This window comes from Bos indicus, chromosome 21 (assembly GCF_029378745.1).
Source record: "Bos indicus isolate NIAB-ARS_2022 breed Sahiwal x Tharparkar chromosome 21, NIAB-ARS_B.indTharparkar_mat_pri_1.0, whole genome shotgun sequence".
NCBI lineage: Eukaryota > Metazoa > Chordata > Mammalia > Artiodactyla > Bovidae > Bos > Bos indicus.
The window spans coordinates 56252110-56275009 of NC_091780.1; the positions used below are offsets into that span (position 1 = coordinate 56252110).

A 22900-nucleotide genomic window follows, 5' to 3' on the forward strand; every position below is an offset into this window, starting at 1 on the left:
GCCAACAGGAAAATGAACTGTGATGTGGTGTGCGTCTGAGTCATCCTCAAAAGAGGAGTGCAGGGCGGGGGTCGAACTGGGGGGGTGTATTCCAGCCCTGCTGTGTCCTCACTGTGAGGCTCAGGCAAGTCACTGAGCTCCTCTGGGCTCGTGACCTCCCGGGTGGGGAATGAGAGAGCCAGGCTGGCCCCCATGGGGCCTGGGGCTTCACCAATTGACTGAGGAGTGCCAGCTGGTGCCCAGACACACCGCATGGGAAGATCGGGACAGTGGGATGGCTGAGGCCCGGGAAAGGAAATTCCGACAAACTGAACCGGATGAAGGTCCAAGGGGCCTGGGGGTGAGTCCTCCCACCGGGGCTGTGGTGTCTGCCCATCCATCATCAGAGAGCACCTGTCGGTGCCGGACTCGGGGTGTGTGTGGAGGGAGGAGGAGAACGTGAAGCCACACCTGCTGGGCCAGGACAGGGTCAGTCAGACGGAGGGCAGGCTAAGTAAGACAGCAAGAGGTACTCTGGAGGGCAGAAGGCCGCCTCCCAGGGCTCCCAGCACCGGATACAGGACAGGTCTGGGAACCGTGGCCCTCCCTCCTGCCAGGGACTCTGTGCCAAGCCCTGTTTCTTAAGGACTGTGGCAGGAGAGGGCTGGTGTCCCACCAAGGAACCGAACCCAGAGGAACCGGGAGGGTGGGACCCGAGAGATGGGGGCTGAGCAGTACGGCCAGGGGGGTATATTCACTGCCCCTCCTCTGTGCAGGGGTGTGGGGCCGGGGTGGACCACGAGGGCTGGGAAAAACGTGAGTGCTCACCTCGGAGGCCTGCTGGGAGCTGGGCCAGAGCTATTACATCGTGGGCTTTGTGCAGCAGACCCGTGAGGACCTGCGGAGCCGATGGTTCTCATCTTTCTAAAGGTGGATTCTTTTCCTCTTGGCTGAGATCGAAATGCCACTTATAAAGACATCTCCTGTGCTAGGCCCATGTGAATCTAAAAAACCTAGCTGCCTTCCCCACGCTGTTCTGGGTTGAGACATGGCATGAGATGGGATGGGGTGGGGGTTATCTATTGTCCTATGAAGCCAGGACAAGATATTTGTTGGCAGAAATGCTGCAAGGCACACAAGGCTTCAAAGGGACAAGAAGAGTGAGTAATCAAGCCTGGGAGGTCCCATGAGGGGGCTCCAGAGACCCAGTCACAGGAGGAGGAGGGGCTGTCCCAAGCCTATCTCAGAGATAAGGGACAGCAGAGTCAGGACCAGCGGTGCCCAGGTCTCTGCCTGTGGCTGGTGGCCCTCCCACTGCCCATGCAGCCTCAGTAAATGATGCTGGCAGGACTCACGGGCAGGTGGGACGGCTCAAAGCACCAAGCCTGTATGGTGGCCAGCAAGCAAGCGTGCTCACGCTCTCACCCTCAGCTGGACGTTGACAGCTACTGTGCTCAGAGCCTTCAAATGTGATTGTGCCACGGCAGCGTGATGTACTGATGCCCTCTGACCTGGAGTGGCCAAAGCCACGGAAGCCATCCCTAGCCTCTCAAGGACCCTTCCTGTGCCTGAGACTGAATCCCCAGTGCAAATGGGGGTCCCTGTAACCACAGAACGAAGACTGGTCTGTAAGCCCCTGTCTGCCCTCCCAGATGTCTGGGTTTTACTGTGCTCCTGGGAAGACCCAACAGCTGTCCCGAAAGGCAAATGCAGTTTGGCCCTCTCTACTTCTCCATCCCATAAACCCAGAGGGAGAGGTGGGTACTGGTCCTGTTCACCACCAGCAGTGCCCAAAAATGTCCACCAACGGTCCCTACCCCCCATACATGTATGTGTGCATGGCTTACATCATTGCTTCCTCTCCCCTATGCCCCCTAATAGTCCACTGGTTTCTTCTCACTGAACACTTATTACATACCAGACCCCTCACATACACAAACCCATCGAGTCCTTGCAACATCTGTTAGACAGGAAGCCCACGAACCCCATTTCAGAGATGAAGACAAGGAGGCACACAGAGGTCACACCTTCAGGGTCGTGCAGGCACAGGACCTGCTGTCTGCTGACTGCTCTCTACGACTGCTCGTTCCTCTGTTATAGTTAACTGCGGCTGCACTGGCTTCTGCTCTCCTCTCAGCTGCGCATCCTTACTTATATCTGTCCCCTTACCTGCCTCCAGACGGCAGACCAGGCTGGGGGAGGGGTATCCACCTGCCCGACACTCCCCCCACCCCGCCCCCGGCAGGGTTACCTTCTTTATGAGCTGCTGGTTCTCCTTCTGCAGCTCCCCGCACTTGAGGGTGCTCTCCTCCAGTGCCAGGGACGCGTCGCGCAGCCCCTGGATGGTGCTCTGGAGGCTCTGGTTCTCCTTCTCCAGCTTCAGGATGCGGCTGGAGGCGCACTCATTCAGCTCAAACACAAACGACTTCCTGGAGGCTGAAGCACAAAGCCGAGTCAGCCCCAGGCTCCAGCTGCGAGCCAGGCGCATCAGGCACCCCATGCCGTGGTTTGAGGGGCTGGGAAGGGGGTCCCAGGGGCCAGCTGGGGGGTCTCCTCCATTTCACAGGGTACTGTCACAGTCAGTGCCTGAAAGTCCCTCAGACAGCGAAAGTCCTCTGCTAGCTCAGCTGGGCCCAGAGCTTCAGAGGAAAGCAGGCTGCAGCAAAGACGCCAATGCAAAAGTTAAAGATCATGTCAACTGCTGGGAACCATTTTTTATCAAGTGGCTCACATGACCATACAACTCAAGGATCTTAGAGACTAGCAGAGATGGAAAATAGACAATATTTTCTGTTCCAGCTCTGAAAGCAACAGGAGTATGGGTGGCTCAGCAGGAGGGGCACAATAATCGACTAGTTATGTCTGCCACAGGTGGCAGAAGGCTCCGTGGGTACATATGCCCAATACTTGCCATCCCTGGATAAGGTCCCCTGAATGGAGATTTCATTTTGTAATTTCATGATTACATTGGGGGGGAAAAAATGAGACAGTTTATGTAAATTGCTTTAAAAATTCTAAGTGTAAGAAGGAAATCTAAAAAAGGGGGGATATATGTATACGTATAGCTGGTTTACTGTATTGCACAGCAGAAACTGTCACAACACTAGAAAGCAACTACATGCCAATAAAAATTTTAAAAAATCTCACCCTCTATAAGTATAAAAAAGAAAATTAATGCAAATATTATTAATTTTACTTTCTACTTTTCTAGTATAAGTTTCCTTCCACAAACTGATATACCCATAGTACCAATTTTCTACATATGATTCAGTTGCTTCCTAATCTCTATTTGATTTTTTTCTTTGATCGAGGAGTTTCTTAAGGGTATATTAATTCATTTCCAAATATTTGGTTGTTTTCTAAAAAAAAAAAAAACAAAAAAAACCTAAATGTGATGAAAATATAAGCTAAAGCTAGAAAGAGGAAGATTATTTATTCCAGCTGTCCCCAACCTTTCTGGCACCGGGGACTGGTTTCATGGAAGACAATTTGTCCACAGACTAGGGTGGGGGAGGGGACGTGGACCAGTACCAGTCTGTGACCCGGGGGCTGGGGACCCCTGAGCTGTTTCCTTTCAAATAGCTCAAATGCATATGGAGAAGGGGGGCAGTGGGCACAAACCCGAGAGTCAGGAACGGGAGTTCTTAGCTCCTTCCTGCCACCAGCGGGTGCATGACTTTAGGTAAGTCACGGGATTTTAGGTGAGTCTTGGGACTTTTCCAGGAGGAGAAAGGAACGCGAATGAAAGCCCTCGAAAGAAAGGGCTGGGGTTGTACTGTCCTCACTTGTCTCAACAGTGTCACATACTGAGCTCTGGGAGCCTGATCTGAAAACAGGGCTGCACCCTTACCTGCCTCTTACTCATCACCTCCAGGGGCAAGGATACAGGCAGGACGACGGCATCCAGAGTGAGCACATCGAACCGGACACAGACGTGTATGTTCAGATCCTTTGGGCGGATATCCTAAGGTCTAAAAGGCATCCGCCACCCTCTCTGAGTTCTCATCTCCCACCAAGAACAGCAGTTCAGAACCCACCAGCCTGAATGTCCTCAAGACCCCAAGCAACAACAGGCAGCACGGCAGGGGAGGTGGACAAAGGTCCGCAGCCCAGGTCCAGCGCTGACACACACCAGCACATGTGCTCGCCACACACGAAACTATGCCACAGACAAAACAAACCTCAGCTGAAACCCCATTAATCCAGAGCCTGTGATTGTTTGGATGGTACCATGGCATTTGTGAAAAATGAACATTTTTCTATTGGGGTAAAACATTATAACATAAAATCCACCATTTTAAAGCTCTGTGGCATTAGATGCACCCCCAGCGATGTGCAACCACCTTTACTATCCCCCTCCACACCTTTTCATCATCCCAGACTGAAACGCTGTACCCATGGGGAGTAATTCCTAAGGGTCCACAGGTTTAACAACACAGCTGACCACAAGCCTCCTCTCCTCTTCCATAAAAGCCAGTGCTTCAGAGACGATCACGATGACACAAGAGTTCATTACTGAGTGCTATGCTCATTAGCACCCAAGCAATCAGAGTGATGGGATCTATTTTAGTGAGACTGTGGCTGTAAGAACAGCATCCTTTAGTGTGCCGTGGGCCAGGCATAGCATCGAGCTTCACCGCTCCTGTGAGGCAGCTTCGTTATCCCCACTTTGCAAATAAGGAAATTGAGTCTAAAAGAGGTCACCCAGCTAACAAGCGGAGGAGCCAGGACTTTAAGCCAGGTCTTTCTTGACTCAAGAAGCCACCACACCACACATGAAAAAGTATATTCAGGCTCTACTTGCATTATGCCCTCATTCAACCTAATGTTCAATAGCTCCTAGCTAAGCACTAGGAGTTGGGAACATCGAGAATAAATCATGCTCACTGATCTGAAAGGGCTCATACACTATACTGAGTAGTCTGAAGGAGCAAGACTTTCCAACCCCCATAGGCCACCCTGGTCTCTTACAGAAATACTCGTAAGTCTAGGACTGTCCCTGGCAGCCTGCACCACCTCTCTGCTCCACCAGGGGGCAGTGGTCCTCTCCAATGGACCTACTCTCCTCTCAGGGCTAGCAATCAGTGATCCCACCCTCAGCCCCCAGCACAGGGTACAGGCCCCAAAGCACAGACAAAGCTCACTCCCCTCACAGGCTGGTAGTTTAACAAACTGATGTTTGGTTTGGAACTGATGGGACACCCCTCGAAGAGAAGATGTTTTCCAGCTACGTTCAACAAACTTTCTACTGTTTGGGGGGATGCTTATGGGAATTGAAAAAGGTGACTCCCAGCCCAGCTGAAAGCCCTACCTTGCTCTGCACAGCTCTAAGTAAACAATAACTCGCTCCATCACAGGCACGTGTGCTATTTCTGAACACAGGAACTGGCTTATTGTTTGCTGGGCACTGAAGCTTCCTGCCGCAGTGCTGACTGCTGCCCCACCCACCTTTCCCTGGCCGAGACGCCCCGTCTGTCTCGAACAGGGACAGCGGTGCAAGCCAGAAGAGGCCTGGGTCCTGGAGAAGCAGCCACTTAGCAGCCCCCGCCCGGGGAGACAGAGAACAGACTGCATCCGTCTTGCCCAATTATGCAAATAAATGAGAAAATAATGCCCAGGATACACTCATAGCGGGGATGAGTGACCACTGGGGATGTCTCCTGCCATCCAGGGCTTTCAACCGTCCACAGATAGGCCTCTGATGCCTTCCGGGCGTCAGCGCGCGGTAATCTGCAAGCTCCTGGGACTGTCCATATGGGAACTGGGAAAGCTGGCAACACTTAATTTGTGTTTCATGTCCTGACATCAAGGCTGCCAGACCCCTCCTGCTCTCCTTGGGGAGAAGGGTAATGAAACAGTTCCAAATGGCACTTGAAGGAAATCCTATTTACTCGGGGTGAATGGATGGCCTGACACGGAAGATTTAGAGCCCAGGGCTCGGCTCCCTGGATGAGGAAGCAGCCGCGGGCTGGGCGGCTCCCGGGCACCGGGCGCCCCCTACCGTCCGACAGGTCTGCGTTCTTGGACAGCTGCTCCAGCTCCCAGCCGAGGTGGGCGGACTCGTTCATGCTCTGCTTCTGAGCAATCTCCAGGACCATGTTCTCCTCCAGCAGCTCCTCTATTCGCTTCTTATCTGTGTCCCGATCCTAGTGCGGGAAGAAAGATGGAGTGAGAATGTGGCTGGGGGACCCCTCTGGACAGGCCCTGGTCCTGGTGTATCCACCCCCACCCCATTCCTGAAGGATGGAAGACCTTCTAGGCACCTGCTCGCTTCCCCAAAGAGAAATGAGTCTAGCCCAGGGCCCAGCTGGGAGTTACGGCCACTGAAAGATACACTGACTGGCAACGGAGGGTGATGAGAGCGCCCAGGTCTCTAACTGAATGCTGTCTGAACAAAGTGACTTATAGCCCAGGGCTTTAGAGCAAGTACCCTGGTGACAGGCGGCTTCGTGGCTCTAGGGTACCTAACATGCCTCGAGAAACCTGGAAAGGAACTCAGGGATCTCAGCTCAGACCTCACCATAAAAGCCAGCAGAGACTCTTCTTGCAAAAGACACACACATGAGCTCATCCATACATGAGAGGTCCGGCACGGTGGTCTCGTCCTGTCCATCTGTGGGCGCCCAGCGGGGCCCACCCTGGCCGCCAAACTGAGTGAGCTACTCTCCGCAGTCAGTGCATTACCATTTTGGCAGCGGCACCAAAACCAGTGTTGGAAAAAATCAGAGAAGGGCATGGCACAACCCGAAACCACCCCAATCTGTTTAGACAGGTCTGTGTGGCAGCAGCCTGCAGTACCAATTCCAGGTCGTGAAGCTTCGATTTCAGCTGCAGGTTCTCTTTCTCCAGCTCGTGAACTTTATCGCCCCGGGCCCGAGCAGCCGTCAGCTGTTCCTCCAGCATAGCCTTGGTTTCAATTAAAATGATATTATCTTCTCTTAGCTCCTGAGCAGCAAAAACATACATGAGAACCATCAGATAAAGGCACCTGCTTCGTGATGACAGCTCGTCCAGATCTCTGGACCAAAACAAATAATCCAGGGGAAAGGTTGCTGCCTTGAGAGAGTTCTGTCCCCACTTTTGAGCACCGCCACCTTTTTCATTAGGTCAGGCCACATGGACTTTCACGACTGAAAAGAAAATATCCATGAATTATCTGACATGTGCACACACTGTTGCTGCTGGTTGGTAACTAAGTTGTGTCCGATTCTTTTTCGACCTCATGGACTGTAGCCTGCCACACTCCTCTGGCCAAGCGATTCTCCAGGCAAGAACACTGGAGTGGGTTGCTGTTTCCATCTCCAGAGGATCTTCCCAACCCAGGGATCAAACCAGTGCGGGATCGAACCCAGATCTTCTGCTTGGCAGGCGGATTCTTTGCCGCTGAACCACCAGGGAAGCCTAATATCCACACTACCCAGTGTAAAATAGAGAGCTAGTGGGAAGTTGCTATATAGCACAGGGAGCTCGGCTTGGTGCTCTATGATTACCCAGAGAGGTGGGATGTGCAGGTGGGAGGGAGGTCCAAGAGGGAGGGAATATATGTATACTTAATAGCTGATTCACTGTGTTGTTCAGCAGAAACTAACACAACATTGTAAAGCAATCATACTCCAGTTAAAAAAAATAATAATAAATGAAATCAATCTGGGAAGGTAACACTTTCTTTGCTAGCCACAGCGCACAGGCATGTGACATCTATAACCTCACCTGGTTGGACAACTAAACTCCACTGACAGCTCCCGGACCTCGCTGAGCCTCCATTTCCTTAACAAGGAAGGAATGGGGTTAAGAGTCGGTCCCAGTTCAAGGGCTAAGTCTAATCCTCTCAGCTCAACATTCATTCCATTGATCAGGGTGTTGGCGAAGCTGTTCTTTCGTTCAATCAACAGCTTGTATGTAAGCATTTTATACATATGCTCTTGGAAAAACAACTGTTCTCAGCCGTTTCCTGGAAATGGGGAGTCTTTAAGACAGTGAAGTCACAAACACACGTGAACCCCACAAATAAGTTCCGGGCACATGCTGGGTGTGGAATACTATGGCTGCCCCCTTGCAGAGTAGTCCGTCATGGAGCCCAGCACCACTCAGCATCTCGGGGGAACCAAGAGTCCCCTGAATGCTTTCATCTTACAAACATGCACACAGGGGATGTTTCTCCCGGTGGGCAGTGTTCTAAGGCTGGCCCCACGTGTGGATTCTAACCATTGAGAGCTGGGCTGGGAGCTGTGTTATCCACTGCATGTCCACTCGCCCTGCATGGACGGGCCAGAATCCAAGATTCCTGGTAGAAGGGAAACTGCAAGCGGACACGGTTCTGATCAAAGCCTGACAGCCATAAAAGGTATAATCATCAAAACTCTAAATTCCCCTGGGCACCCTCTCTGCTGGAGATGACATTCACCGTGTGGTTGGCCCTGCACCAGGGGCTCCCTGCCCCCACCCCACTCACTGTTCACCACAGTCCGGAGGGGGAGGAGAAAGAGGCCGATTTGGGTAAATTAAGGAATAAATTCCAAATCACAAAGCCAGCAAAGGGTGAAACGAGGATTCGAACATGGGCCAGAGAGCTCAGACTGCCTGCAACCTATCCTCCAGGGGCTCATGTGGGTAAGAGGCTCAGACTACCAAAAACAGTGAGGCACAGCAAAAGAGGGATTTCAATCAGGAAGAAGACCTGGTCCTCCTCTCTGACCACCGCCTCCACTGTTCGCACCTGTATTCCAATAGGTCCGCCCACCCGCACTCCCAGCCCTGAGTTCCAAAACAGGCCATCCCTTCATCCTCATAACGAACTCCTATTCCACCCGCAAAGCCCAGCCTGAGCTGCCCCTTCTGAGAAGTGCTTGCAGATTCCCACTGTCCCACTGGTTGAGTCAGCTGCCTGGGCTCCCAGAGTGCCCTGGGTACACTGTGCGACAACGGTGTGCTGGCCTGTCCTCCTCCTCCAGACTGCGAATTCCTCAGGGCAGGCCTATTCCACTTCTGCTCTTGTGGGCCTCACAGGAGTATTCAGTAAACACCTGTCAGCTGAATCACGTCATGAGGGGGGATCACAGGTGGCATTCAAGATGGCCTTGATTTCTGACAGGCAGGGATAAACAAGGGCAACCAGGGGAGCAGAATACAACACAGGATAACTTCTAACTACTACTCAAAAGTGTTCAATTTCCTGGTGGTAACCACTTGACCATACATTAGACGACAGAAATAACTACCCTTGTGCACGTCCTCACCTCAGAAGTGAGAAGCCTGCAAGAAACGAAGCTCACGCTCTCACACAGCCCAGGGCTCGGCCCCCAGGCAGATGCCTGCCTCCCCACCTCTGGGGCAGCTGTCAGCCAGCCCGCTCCTGAGGACAGGACCCCAAGTGAAGCAGGTGGCCTGACCCAGCCTGGCACACAGCTGAGGGGCCGCATTTAGGAAGTCACAGTCCAGGCCTGGCGGTCAGGGCTCATGTGGTTCGAGAGCTGCCCCTGCCCGTCTGTGAGGTGACTGGCAACGTGGGCTGACGGCTCAGGTCCCAGGGCTGCCACGTGTGCTGCCAGCCGTGGGGCCTGGAGCAGACGCCTTTCTCTCACCGTGGATCCTGCCTTCCTCTGCTGGACATGAGACAGGGCTGAGGTGGGGGTCGGCTAGAATAAGGCATGCGAAATGGTCTGTGCATGGCGTCTGGGGCCCAGTAAGCAGGCCAGCTGCTGATTACCATCTCTTTTTGCCCCCGTGAGACGCTGTTCAGGCTGACACTCACTGAACATCACACAGCATCAAGCTAACAGTTATTTCAGAGATGCCTTATGTCCCCCCTCCCAAAAAGCACCAAAATTCAGAAGGAGGGGTAAAAATCAAAGCAACCACCAGCTCCTGGCCCACTGCCCTCAGGACCACCCAATGGATCCCTAAGCACCCAACGGATCCCTAAGGTGTCCAGAGCAATGGAAAGCCAGCCCTGAGGGGCCCTCAGGGGAGGGAGCCCTGGGTTACCCTACTTGGGGCAAGCAGCGGCTTCCCACTCAGGAAGGACCACCCCTCGATAATCTGTGCCCACCCATCCCATTCCACTGGAGGCCCTGAGGCTTCACCGAGGACCTGCCCGCTTTTAAACTTCGCCCGACTCAGGAGCGTGGTGGGCTGAATCATAAAGCAAGCATTGGGTCTGTCCTGCACTAACTTCTCTGTGCACCAAACTTTAAGACAACTCCCAGAAGTCATTAGGAAACAGAGTCCCAATTGGAACAGAGGGTCTGCCCTCATAAGGTGATCTTAGCGGGGATGTGATCCTACATGGGGACAAGACTTGCTCAACACCCAGCAAGCTGATGTGGCAGCTGTTCTAGCTGTGCACTATGTCTCCGCCTCTCAAGCTACTGTTCATTTCAGAGTCAGCACAGACCAGGAAGCTACAAATCTCAGAGAGGAGTGGAGACAGGCCTGCCTGGCTTTCACCCTGCCCAGACACACATGATACTATGCATCTGTCCTTGCTGTCGGGGATTTCAGACAATGAAACGTGGGACAACAGGAATCTCCCAGGCAGTCTTTCTGCCTTTGTCCTCCTCCCACGCGGTCCTCTGGACAGCAACCCCTGTGCCCTGACAGCAGTGAGGTGCCACCACCCTCTGCAAAAGCACTCAGGGGTCTGCCTGTGCGACCCCACATGCCCCACTGCACCTAGGGGTCGCCATGCCACAGTCCTCTTCTTGCTTGCTGTTTTAATCCCTACATAAATAGACTAGGACCCACATAAAAGCCAACAGAAGCTGAAAAACAAAACATGGAAATTTGTGTTCCATATTGTTGTTTAGTTGCTCAGTCTGTGTCCGACTCGTTGCGACCCCATGGACTGCAGCCCACCAGGCTCTGCTGTCCATGGGATTCTCCAGGCAAGAATACTGGAGTGGGTTGCCACTCCCTTCTCCAGAGGATCTTCCCAACTCAGGTCTCCTGCCCTGCAGGCAGATTCTTTATTATCTGAGCCATCACAGACCCACATAAAAGCAGACAGAAGTTGAAAAGCAAAACATGGAAATTTGTGTTCCATATTATTTTAACCAAAATTGACCTTGCCCTCGCCCTGAGTCCAGTTCTTTATGTTTCCGCCCATGTGGCACTAACACATTTTCTCTTCCGCGATGTCAAGCCTTTTCTCAGCAGTGAGACCAGACAGACGCCAGGGGAGGGCACTTGGCTGCCTGCTGCTGCCCCTGTCCCAGAGAAGCGTCCCCCTCGCATGGCGGCTGTCCACAGACGTGAACTGGCTGGAGAGCATGACCACGCGCCTTTCTGCCCTGCTGCTCGTCACACCTAATGCTGCCTTGTTCCAGAGGAGACAAAAACTCACGCTTCTTCTCCATCCTTCTCCCCAGACCACAAGTCTGTTCCTTACTGAGCAATGGTTTTTTACTTGCCTTGCACAGTGATTTCCAAGCTCTCTGTGTGTGCCAGGCCCTGGGCACACGGTCAGGTAAGAGCCAGGCCCTGTCCTTAGGGCTCGTGGTCCACATGAAGCATCTGGCCATGCATGGCAGATGGCAGGTCTGCAGACGGCTCGCAAGGCCACTGCATCGACTCCAATCAAAGAAGGCGTGCACAGGTGGCTCTTTTTCTCCGTTCTTGAGACGCCAACATTATGGGCATCCAAGAAGAGCACGGCTCATCCTCTCTCTAGCAGCCTGGACTCCCCGGACCAGGCCCTCTGCAGACTCACGCGTGTCACTGCCTGCCCTCCAAAGAAGCATCCTACACAGACAGACGCTACAGGACTTTTTCTTGTGACAAGAAATGCCTGCAAAATTTGAGGCATCGCTAACCTCATGGTAAACTTTACTATGAAAATTATCATTATTATGATAATAATGACTATAATGAATAATAATAAAATTCATCATTATGAAAATACTGGGGCTTCCCTGGTGGCTCAGTGGTAAAGAATCTGCGTGCTAATGCAGGAAACATGGATTCAATCCCTGATCTGGGAAGGTCCCACAGGCCATGGTGCAGCTAATCTCATGTGCCTCAACCTCTGAGCCTGTGCTGTAGAGCCTGGGAGTCCCAACGATCGAGCCCACGCATGGAGACTACGGAAGCCCGAGTGCCCCACAGCCCATGCTCCGCCACAAGAGAAACCACTGCAATGAGAAGCCCCCACACGGCAACTAATGAGTCGACCCCGTGTAGCAATGAAGACCCAGCACAGACGTAAATAAATTATAAAGTAAAATGGAAAACACTGCTGTCACCACACAGAGGCATAACATTTGAGAATACGGAAAAGGGGTTCCCATGTGAAACCATCCCCCACAAAAGGCAGGAAGCACCCTGAACGTAGGGAGCAAGTCTGATCTGTGCCCGGATCCCTTGCTCCTGTCACAGGGCTTGGCCCCATGCAGGCGCCGAGCCCGTGTCTGCCCAACTAAGAGAGGTTGCTCGGACAAGGTTGGGAATGAACACGGAGACTAAAGACAGGACACAGAAACCCATCCCCTCTGAGGCTGGTTGTGGGGGTGAGCTGTGGGAACTGCACTCCATCCATGATTCCACTTGGGGGCTGCGTGAGGACTCCCGGTGCAGGTGGGGCTGGAGGGGCTGCTGCGGCAGCAGTCTGAGGAAACTCACACATGACTGTCCCCAGCTCTCCTGAGGGCGGCTCATTCGGCCAGCTGTGGGAGCCCTGCAATGCATCCTGGAACCTGTCTGTGCTGGGAGTCACGCCTTTCAAACTCAGCAAGGCCGGTGGACCATCTCAGGACAAAGCCCAGAGCTGGTCTCCCACCCCCATCGTCACTGGGGCCAGTGCTGCCTTCCCGGAGCACCCAGTGCCTGCCCCGTGTCACTGACAGTCCTCAGGGAACAGACACTCCCTGAGTAGGTCTGAGGAGCAAATGGGCCCTGGACCACAGGCTTCTCCATCCCACTTCCATGCACCCCAGGGACCCCAGGGCCTATCTCCGTGGTAGAGCAGGTTGCAGTCAAACAGCCATCCCCACGCATGCTGGCCAGCAGCTCAGCAGGAGGCCGTGGATAGGGAGAGGGCAACACCGTCCCGAGACCTATGTTCAGTCTCTCAGAAGCCTCCTGGGCGGCAAGAAGAGACTTGAGAACCTTTTCATATGCGCTGACATTCAGATCTCACCCTGCTAGTTAAAGTGTTAGTCGCTCAGTTGTGTCTGACACTTTGCAACCCCAAGGGCTGTGGCCTGCCAGGCTCCTCTGTCCATGGAATTCTCCAGACAAGAATACTGGAGTGGGTTGCCATTCCCTTCTCCAGGGGATCTTCCTGACCCAGGGATCAAACTCAGGTCTCAGCATTGCAGGCACATTCTTTACTGCCTGAGCCATCAGGGAAGCCTCTGCTCATTAAAACCACCTCTAAACTCCAAGATTTAACGTGGGGGCAAAACCCCTCAATTCTCAGAAAAGAGGGTTCTGGAAGCTGCTGCTGATGGAAGGCAAAGGGTGAAGGGTGGGAGGTCAAAGCATCAGTGACCCCACCTGGATACTGGTCTCTGTTCCCCCTTCAGTCCCGACACCCTCCCTCGCAGCTCCCCACAACCTGGGTATCAAAGGAGGGCCCACCATTGAGGGCTTACTATGGCATTTGCTCAAACACCAGGCATTTCACCTCTTTCATCTTAGAAGCCTCATGAAGTAGCACCACTATCTCTACTTTATAGATGAGCAAGGGGTTGGTCTTGGCAAGGTTCAGCCATAGAAACATGCGAGAAGTCTTAAAAGAAAAAGACACATAAACTGAAGCCCATTACTGTGACATGACGTGGGAGAAAGAAAGAAATCAGGACCCTTTTGTTACAAATCACATTCCTTCCTCGCACCCATCTGACACCTCGAGATGGAGGAGAGGCAGAGCGGGAGGCCCCTGGGGAGGAACAGGCAGGTGAGGGGCAGGGACGGCGCCAGCTGCTGAAACCTGCTGGCTTCTCATCCCCGAACCACCAGGACAGAGAATCGGCAGGTCCCTCTCAGGACCGGTCTGGCGAGCCCACCCCGAGGCTGGGCGCCTACCTCCATGCGGGCCTTGTAGAAGTCCACGTCATGCAGCTTCTCCCGGCAGCGCACCAGCTCCATCTCCAGCCTCTCCACGCGGTTCGCCTTCTCCCTCAGCGAGTCCAGCTCATCCCGGTAGGCGCGAGCGGACCGCGCGTCCGCCGCCAGCTGGATGTTCTGGGAGACGGGCAAAGACAGGGGAGCCTGACGTGGGGGCACCCCTCTGGGGAGGGAAGACACAGCCACGGCTCTGAAGTGCGGCGTCTCCGGGACATCCTGGTAGCTGAGGGGCTCTCGGTGCAGGCCACTGCATGGTGGCCCCACCTGCTGCCATAAGAAACGGTCACCCCCACGGCCGTTCTCAGGATGACTGGCTCTCGGCAGTGTCACTTTGAGTGGGAAGGAAACAGCAGCCTTTGCTGGGAGCTCCCAATGCTGCATTCCTGAGCCCCTGGGCCACAGTTACTGGGGCGTCCCAGCCGCCCTGCCCTCTCGGCATGCATGTGCACATACACACACATATACACACACACACATACAAACACAGTTACTGGGGTGTCCGTCACCCTGCCCTCTCGGCGCATGCACGCACGTGCACACACACACAGACACACACACACACAGACACACACACACAGGTACGCCCAGCTACCGGGACATCCCAGTCACCCTGCCCTCTCGGCATGCGTGTTTACACACACATACAAGTATACACAGTTATTGGGGCATCCCAGCTACCCTTCTCTTTCAGCATGCATGTACACACACACACAGACAGACACACAGGTACACACAGTTACTGGGGCATCCCAGTCACCCTGCCCTCTCAGCACGTGTGTACACACACACACAAACACAGGTACACACAGTTACTGGGGCGTCCCAGTCACCCCTTCTTGGCATGCGTGTACACACATACACACAAGCACAGGTACACCCAGTTGCTAGGGTGTCCCAGCCACCCTGCCCTCTTGGTGTGCACATATACATTCTCGCTCACCTCCTGCTTGACCTTCTGCAGCTCCAGCACCAGCTGATCCACCTCATGCCTGGTGTCCACCAGCTGCTCTGTCTTCTCCTCCCTGGGGGGCGATCAGAGCAATCGGAAAACAGTGAGAGGGCCTGCCGGGCACGCAGCGGAGCAGCCCACCACCCCGTAAGACCCCAGCGGAAGAAGGAAAGGGAACTGGGTTTCTGGCAGGGGGGAGGGGTGAAACTGGCATGTGATGTCTGCAAAAATGTTCCTGATTTCCGTTCTTTTCCATTTTTAAGTTTACAATGCCCACCACCCTCAAACTACCTCTACTGGGCACCCGGTGGGCTTCCCTAGGAGGGTATAGGAAGTTAAGCAGACACTGGGCACAGTGGCACCACCTCACTGCCAAACAGGTAGCAGTGCCCACTGGTGAGAGGCAGGCAGCCCCCAAGATGATGAGCAAAGTGGCATTCCCCCGCTGCAGGAAAGGGGAACAGCCTCACCAGACGGGGCAAGCCACATCCCCCCTCCAGCCCCAAACCGTACCAGTGTGTGGTCACCTGAGTCCAGATGGGGCCTGGGTGTGGACTGGCGGGAGCCCTAACCTCTTGGGAGAACCCCTTCTCGTGCCGGCCCCAAGAGGCTAGCTGAGGGTGCTCAGCGTGGAGTCAGAGCCCTCCTGCTCCCCGCACCACACAAGCTGATAGAAATGTGTGTCCACAGCCCACGGCACAAGAGCAGAACCAAGAGCCCAGCCGACCGGAGGACTCACAGCTCCTGCCTGACGCGGCGCAGCCTGGCCTTGGTGTCTGCCAGCTCCACGGCCAGATGCTGCTTGTCCTCGCTGGAAAGGCTGCTGGTGGGGCTGGGGGTGGACTCGGCGCTGGAGGACTTGAGGGGGCTGGGGGGGTGCTGCGCCTGGAGGTAGTCCCGCTCCTGGGTGAGGTCCACAATCAGCTGCAGAAAGGGGGGTGGGCGGGACAGGGAAGGGAGAGCTTACACCCGAACTCAGTGCACAACGGTCAGCAGACAAGAGGAGCTGGCTGAGAACCAGAAACCATGAGGAAGCAGGAGGCATCGGATATAAGTTTTCGAAAAAAGATAAAATGTTGAGTGGGACAGAAACCAGGAGGGACCCGGAGCTCTGCGCTTTGATGAACCTCCCCCTGTGCACAGGGGTCTCAGAGGTGGCCGTTCATACACTGCAGGGCAAGCGCCACCCCACTTATCCCCACCAAAAACCAGACAGAGAGAACCAGGGGGATCTCAGGTTGGAGACAAAGCGTCAGGACGAGGAGCTGTCCCTCCTGGACCCGCCAGGCCGCCTGCAGACGCACCTCCGTGCACTCGTCCCGCTCGTCGATAAGCCGCCGCAGGTGAAAGACCATGTTCCGAGACAGGGCCTCCAGCTCCTCCGGGGCCACGTCCGGGAGCTCCAGCCACTGCAGGTCGAACACATTCTCCTGGTTGTGGGTCACCTGCGGGCATAGGTCAGGTGCTGAAGGGGTGGGCAGGGCATAGCCGGGGTCCTGGGAGCAACCCCTCCCCATGACCGGGGGGCAGGGCCCCCGCTGACTGGTCCTCCAGACAGATTTCTTATGGCTGGCAGGGGGCACCTCCAGTCTGTGCAGACGCCCCTTAGCCAAGCTCTACTAGCAAGTCAGGCCTGCTTACAACACCAGCTCCTAGAGGACACGGATTTTTATTTTTTTTTTAAATAACAGAGAGCACACCTTACAACTCAGAAGAACTTCCCTAACAAACCATCCTCAGATATTCTTACTGTAGAGTCAATTTACAACACAAACAAGGTAAGTCCTAGGGATGCCAAGGGTAAAGAGAGGAACGGTGTGTTATTTCTTACAATCTAACGCAAGTACAGCGTATGTTAAAAATCTTATGTTGAAATGTTGGGTACGCAACAATCTTACATTGATTTTTCGGAAATATTTCCTAATTTAAAGCAATTTGTTGGCGGGGGTGGGGGGTAACCTCCCTGTCAGTCCAGTGGTTAAGACTCTGTGCTTCCACTGCAGGGGGCACAGGTTCGAGCCCTGTTCGGGGAACTAAGATCCCACATGCTGCATGGGGCAGTCACAAAAAAAAAAAAACAATTTTCAGGTAGGCTTGTGTCTCGTCCCCACAGGCCGCAGAAGATTGGTGGTTTTTCCCTTTCTGTCAGGTGTGAGTGGAAACCCACAGCCAGGCCTACAATGGGCAGCCTCTTCAACCTTCAACTACTCTGCTGACCTGACCTTCTCAACCTGACACCCCAAAACCTGGCAAAGGAGGTAGAAGATCTATTTTGAGTCCCCACCTTCTCCATTTGGAAAGATAAGTATTAGCACACTCAAGCCTCAACGGGGGAGAAAACAAAAAGAAACCAGGGGTTATGCACTCAGACAGGCACACCACGTATTTAAATTTTTCAGCAGCAGAGAGAGAAGGAACGGTTCAAACACAAACAACAACAAAAAACAAAGACAGGGCCCTTCAGTTTCTCAAAAGACACCTGCTTTCTTACCCCTCCCCACCTTACAAGGAAAATTTGGGGATTTCCCTGGTGGTCCAGTGGCTAAGACTCTGAGCTCCCAAGGCAGGGGCCTGGGTTCCATCCCTGCTCAGGGAACTAGATCCCATATGCTGCCGTCAAGAGTTTGGATGCCACAATGAAGACACAGCACAGCCAAATAAATTTTTAAAAATTGGGGATTCAGTGAATCTCAGAGAATGAGGAAGAATCTTACCCCATAGTACAGGGCATCCTAAAGTATGAACTGGGATTGAGAGGCTGGGTTCCAGGCCTGTTCCATACCAGGGCTACGGAAAGGCCTCTATAAAGGGGGTTCAGGGCTATAAGCACAGCCGCACCCCAGTAACCCCAGGAGCCTGTAATGAAAGGCTTATGTCTCTCCTCCCCATTCTGACACAGTGGGTTTCCCGTGAGGCCCGGGCACCTGAATGTTTAAGAAACACCCAACTAATTCCAAAACCCAGTCCCCAGGCGAGCCACCGACTTTGATAATCATCCAGGACTTCTTTCTGGGTGCATACCTTTTTATCTTTTAATATCCTGCTGGTGGAACAGGGGAGACAGTGAGCAGCAAAGTCCTGGCTAGTCTCCAGGACCTAGTCCCCAGATATATTTTCAAAACACAGAGACACACAAGGAAAATCAAAAGGCAGAATGGTTCTATGGCTAGCAGGTCACTGACACGAACGGCTGAGAATATTTCCTAGAACACTTGACTGGCTCTGCTGGACGTCCTTCCCACAACAAGCCGCATCCGTCTCTTGCATTCAAATCCTGACTCGGAGCTCGCCACCCACAGTGCCCCGGCGGGCTGAGGAAGAAGCCCGGCAGCTGCACCCCGTGAGGGGAGCTGGTGAGGGGAGCTCCGTGTTCAGCTGCCTCTGCCAGTCACGCACCTGCTCCTACGTGCTTCTGCTCATGTCTTTTTCATGCATTTATCTCAGCTGTCCAATTAGACGGAAGGTTGAACTGTACCTCCTAAGATAATTAAAACACATAAGGCTTCTTTTGCAGGAGGGTGGGGTGGAGGTCAGGGCAGTACGTTTCAGGTGGGGGCTCAGTTTCCAGGGAAACCGTCCCCCCTCAGTTGACACCACCTCTGCCAAGGTCAACAGCACAGGGGGTGCCCTCGGTGCAGAGCCCCCCACTCCCAACCCCACCCAGGCGGGCTGGGTGTCCAGAGACAGACCTTCTGGGACTCGCTGGTTTTCAACTTTCCAAGGGGTGGTGGTTGTTTCTCTGCCATGTCACTGACAGGAGCAGCGACTCTCTCTCTCCATAAAGATCAGCCATTCGAAACGGGGTGACATTTGCCAGAATACATTTTCAGGGACTGTAAATCAAATTCTGAGCCTAAACTGCTTGACAGCTCTTAAAAATAGTCTGAGTCCATATTAGGCAAGAAGAAGAGGCAAAAGAAGACTTGATTGAAGTTTAAAAAAAAAAAAATTTTTTTTTTTTTGGTTTCAAATCCCCATTTTAGCTTACTGACAGCTACCTTTCCAAATAGGATCCATTTGTCGATGGTGTCTGAAACCTTAAATTAGCAAAATCATTCATGGGTGACGTGTTCTTTAGCCTTTTCAGGGGGAGAGAACCTGCCTCCTGGGTGACCCAAGAACAACGGTCCACAGCTAAGCACCTCCCCAGAGCCTCCCACTTACCTCCTGTATATGAGCCACGATCCCCGCCTGGGTCTCAATGTCCAGTTGTTTGATCCTTTCAATAAATTCCTCTTTCCTCTCACACTGCGGAGGGTTACAAGTGTTAATGAAAGCATTTAACGATGAGGCCCACCTGAGGCCACCAGAGTCACAGAAATACAGTTTCAAAAGGAGCCCCACCCCTGACTTTTTCTTTTATAACCAAGAATGCTCTGCACCCCCCACCAGCCGTCACATTGATGTTTCTCTGTAAGTGGCTCAAGCTATCTGTATCACAATCACCTGTGCGGGGGCGGGGTGGGGGGGTGGGTTGCTGTCTTTAAAAACACCAGTGGGTGGGACACAGACAAATTTTCCAGGGGATTCTTAAACAAGTAAAGACCAAGAGCAGCTGGTTTAGGCCAGTGGGGGGGTTGGGGAGGCAAACTTCATCTGTAAAGGGCCAGATGGTAAAAATCTTAGTCTGGAGAGGCCGTCCATCTAAGCTCATGCCATAGGAAGAAAGCAGCCACAGGTCCTATGTAAAGGAACCAGCATGACTGTGTCCCCATGAAACTGTTTACAAAAACAGGTGGCAAGTCAGATTTGGCCCACAGACTGTCTGCTGATCCTTGCTCTAGATGTTCCTACACTGGGGACAATTTGCTAAGGACACCTGGCCCCGGGGATCCCCACCTGACCTCTTGCCCAAGATGCCAGGAGCTAAAAATGGTTGCTACCCAAGATGCCGTCACGTCTCTCACAGGAACCCTTCGACCTTCTGTCCCGCTGGGCTGAAAGTAGCTTCCCCCCCCCACATCACCGAAGCGGGGGCGTCATCCCCGCAAAGCAAACACAAGAGCAGCCCTCTCCACCCACCTGCCGAGCCCTACCTGGACAGCACAGCCAAGCACCAGCAGCAGCACCTTCTTAATCTCCTCCATGCTCTTCCCTAGATCAAAAGAGCCACACAGTTAACTAAGCTCAACTGTCTGAAAAATTTCACCAGTGATATACACACACCTGCTGCAGGGGGGGTGAAAATCAGATACGCTAAAAACGAAGCTCTCTGCCCAATGATGTCCACTTACGGTGTACACACTCCATCTGTTTTCTGCATATGGGTTTGTTTATTTCTTAAACCAAATAAGAATTCTCGTCCCTCACTACTTGGGGCCCTTTTCCATTCAGATGTATCATAAACTCTTTCCACGATGATCAGTGAATATGAGCATCCCTTTCTAATGTGTGTGGTCAGCCAAGTACAAGGGAAGAGAACCATCCCCCCACAGGGAATACTCAGTCGACCCTGAGATAAAACTGGACTTAACCCTTCCCTTCCACCACACAAAATTTCCAACACACGAGGGAGAAGAGTAAAGTGAACCCTCCGCTCATCACCCACTTCACGCAATCAACATTTTAAACGTCTATTCCATCCCCCGACACCTGCCTTTGTTCTCAATGTCTGGCTGGAGCACTCCGCAAAGCAAGTCCCAGACACCACACACTGCATTTTTGATGGTCTCCTACTTACTTTGTACAAAAGCCACAAATGAATTCAACTACCCCCTTTCCAGAGATCTGATTTTTTGATATTTTAATCTAAATGATGCTACAAAGAACATCTTCCGGCTAATTCTTTCATCCGTACTTCCCTCTTTAGGATAAACTTGCCTTTCAAGGTTTTCCCACTTTCAAAGAGCTCTGCAGAAAGGCTCTGCCATTTTACTCCCTCACAACTAATATATGATAAGCCCCACATCCCCACACCCAGACCAAGACAGCTTTAATGCTCTTCCTCAGCTTTGCCAATCAGGCCCCCAGAAAATCACATTTCATCATTTTACATCATGTCTCTTTCACTGTGCTTGAGGCTGTCGACTTGAAAAATAGCTGCAACCTAAAAGCCAAAGAGTTATATTTTATTTGGTGGGAATTTTTAGGACTTCAAACCTGGGAGACAGCATCTCAAGTGACCCTGAGAGAACTTGCTCCGAGGAAGAGAGGGCAGGAGTCAGATCATATAGAAGTCTGCAACAAAGGGCAGGTAGTCTGAACATCCAAAGTATTTTTGTGAATTAAAAAAAATCAGATATCTCAAGGGATTTAGTGCTTTTCAATGTATGGGAAGATGCAAGCGTCTGGGCTCACTGCAATCATTTCTTTCATACGCATGAAATGAAAGCTATCTGGGGCCAGTCTCCTGTGTTTTTCGCATCCCGAGTTCCTCAGTGCTCACTGTAGGGAGGGGCTGCAGCCTAAACGCGGCCAGACGGAGCAGGTATCCTTTTCCTTCTAGCTGCCCTGGAGGGCTGGAATCGCTGACGACTGTGACATCCTTGTTTACCGATAAGACAGAAAATATTCCATTTTTCAAGGCCAAGTGGGCCTTCATCTATCGTTTCAGTGGCTTAAACAGAGTGAGGATATAGACGCTCCAGACTTGATTTGTTCACCAGGAGGCCCCGTGATCCCAACAAGCCATACTCTGCTTCCCAGGCTCAGTGTCCACATCTGTGAAAGGAAGGTAGCCAGCCTGGGTGACTTATGGGGTGGTTTTCAAGTGGAAAATTCTACAGTTTTCTGCCTTTCCCATTATATACTCTATTCTGTTGATGTTTCGTGGAGAAGGAAATGGCAACCCACTCTAGTATTCCTGCCTGGAGAATCCCATGTACAGAGGAGCCTGGCGGGCTACAGTCCATGGGGTCGCAAGAGTTGGACACAACTTAGCGACTAAACCATCACCACCACTGATATTTAGAGGAGACGTGACATGCCAGAAAAAAAGCATCATTTTCCTGAAAGACTTGCCAACACCCACTTACACTGGGTTAAAATGGTCCAAAGCATCATCAATAACCCCAGGATGAAGAAAACCAAACTCATGTCCAAGAACCAGTGCTGTGGTTCATTTCGGGTCCTTGGGTGCAAGGTATATACAGAGTAACCTGTGACCTCATCCTAATGCCTCTCAACTGAGACACAGCTCAAAACAGCTTTTCCTGAGATGACAGCATGATGGTCAAGTCTCACAACCAGGGGCGGGGCATCCGCCTTCCTACCTCCCCAGCTGGAGGTGGGCAGGATGGGCTGGACCATGGGGTTCCCACAGAGCACTCAGATCCCACACTCTCTTTTCAAAAAACTTCTTTATTTATTCTGGCTGTGCTGGGTCTTCGTTGCTGTGCGCAAGCTTTCTCTAGTTGCAGCAAGGGGGGCTACTCTCTAGCTGAAGTGCTCAGGCTTCTCACTGTGATGGTGTCCCTTATTGCAGAATACAGGTCTAAGGTGCACAGGCTCAGGCCCTGAGCACAGGCTCAGCAGTTGTGGTGCATGGGCTTCAGTGCTCTGAGGCATGTGGGATCTTCCCGGACCAGGGATGGAACCGGTATCCTCTGCACTGCAAGATGAATTCCTAACCGCTGGACCACCTGAGAAGCCATTCTCTATGAAGAATCAGGTTTGGGGTTGTAGATCAGTCATGATGACCAAATCTTCTCTTTGCTGGTAAGTGTAGAATTTCACCCATGTTTAAAATGAAAAAAATTCTCAAAGACTTGTGTAGATTTTTTTCACCTGAGGCCTTTAATTTGGCCTGAGAGACTCTAATCCATAGACATAAGTACATGGAACTCTACAATGACTTAGCTGAGGTGGTGATCAGTCACGATTTTAGTTCTGATAAAAAAGAAAAGGAAACACCCATCTGAGTATTAAAAACCTTCAAGAGTCTCACCAAAATCTCCCCCCGGCCTCGGT

At 52.6% G+C, this 22900-nt stretch overlaps 1 protein-coding gene across 5 annotated transcripts in view; it reads right to left on the bottom strand.

The window, feature by feature from the left end:
* Positions 1–22900, bottom strand: part of CCDC88C (coiled-coil domain containing 88C) — a 147479-nt gene that overhangs the window by 46875 nt on the left and 77704 nt on the right. For 4 of the 5 annotated variants that reach the window (XM_019983358.2, XM_019983357.2, XM_019983359.2 and 1 more), the window contains 9 exons: positions 20029–20087; positions 19157–19240; positions 16297–16437; positions 15732–15916; positions 14984–15065; positions 14002–14160; positions 6778–6924; positions 5981–6125; positions 2231–2415 (listed from right to left, as the gene is read on the bottom strand). In XM_019983358.2, coding sequence (XP_019838917.2) covers positions 2231–2415; positions 5981–6125; positions 6778–6924; positions 14002–14160; positions 14984–15065; positions 15732–15916; positions 16297–16437; positions 19157–19240; positions 20029–20087 — 1187 coding nt within the window. Of the gene's footprint in view, positions 1–2230; positions 2416–5980; positions 6126–6777; positions 6925–14001; positions 14161–14983; positions 15066–15731; positions 15917–16296; positions 16438–18388; positions 19111–19156; positions 19241–20028; positions 20088–22900 lie in introns of those variants that run through there. The other variant, XM_070775553.1, reaches the window with a different exon arrangement.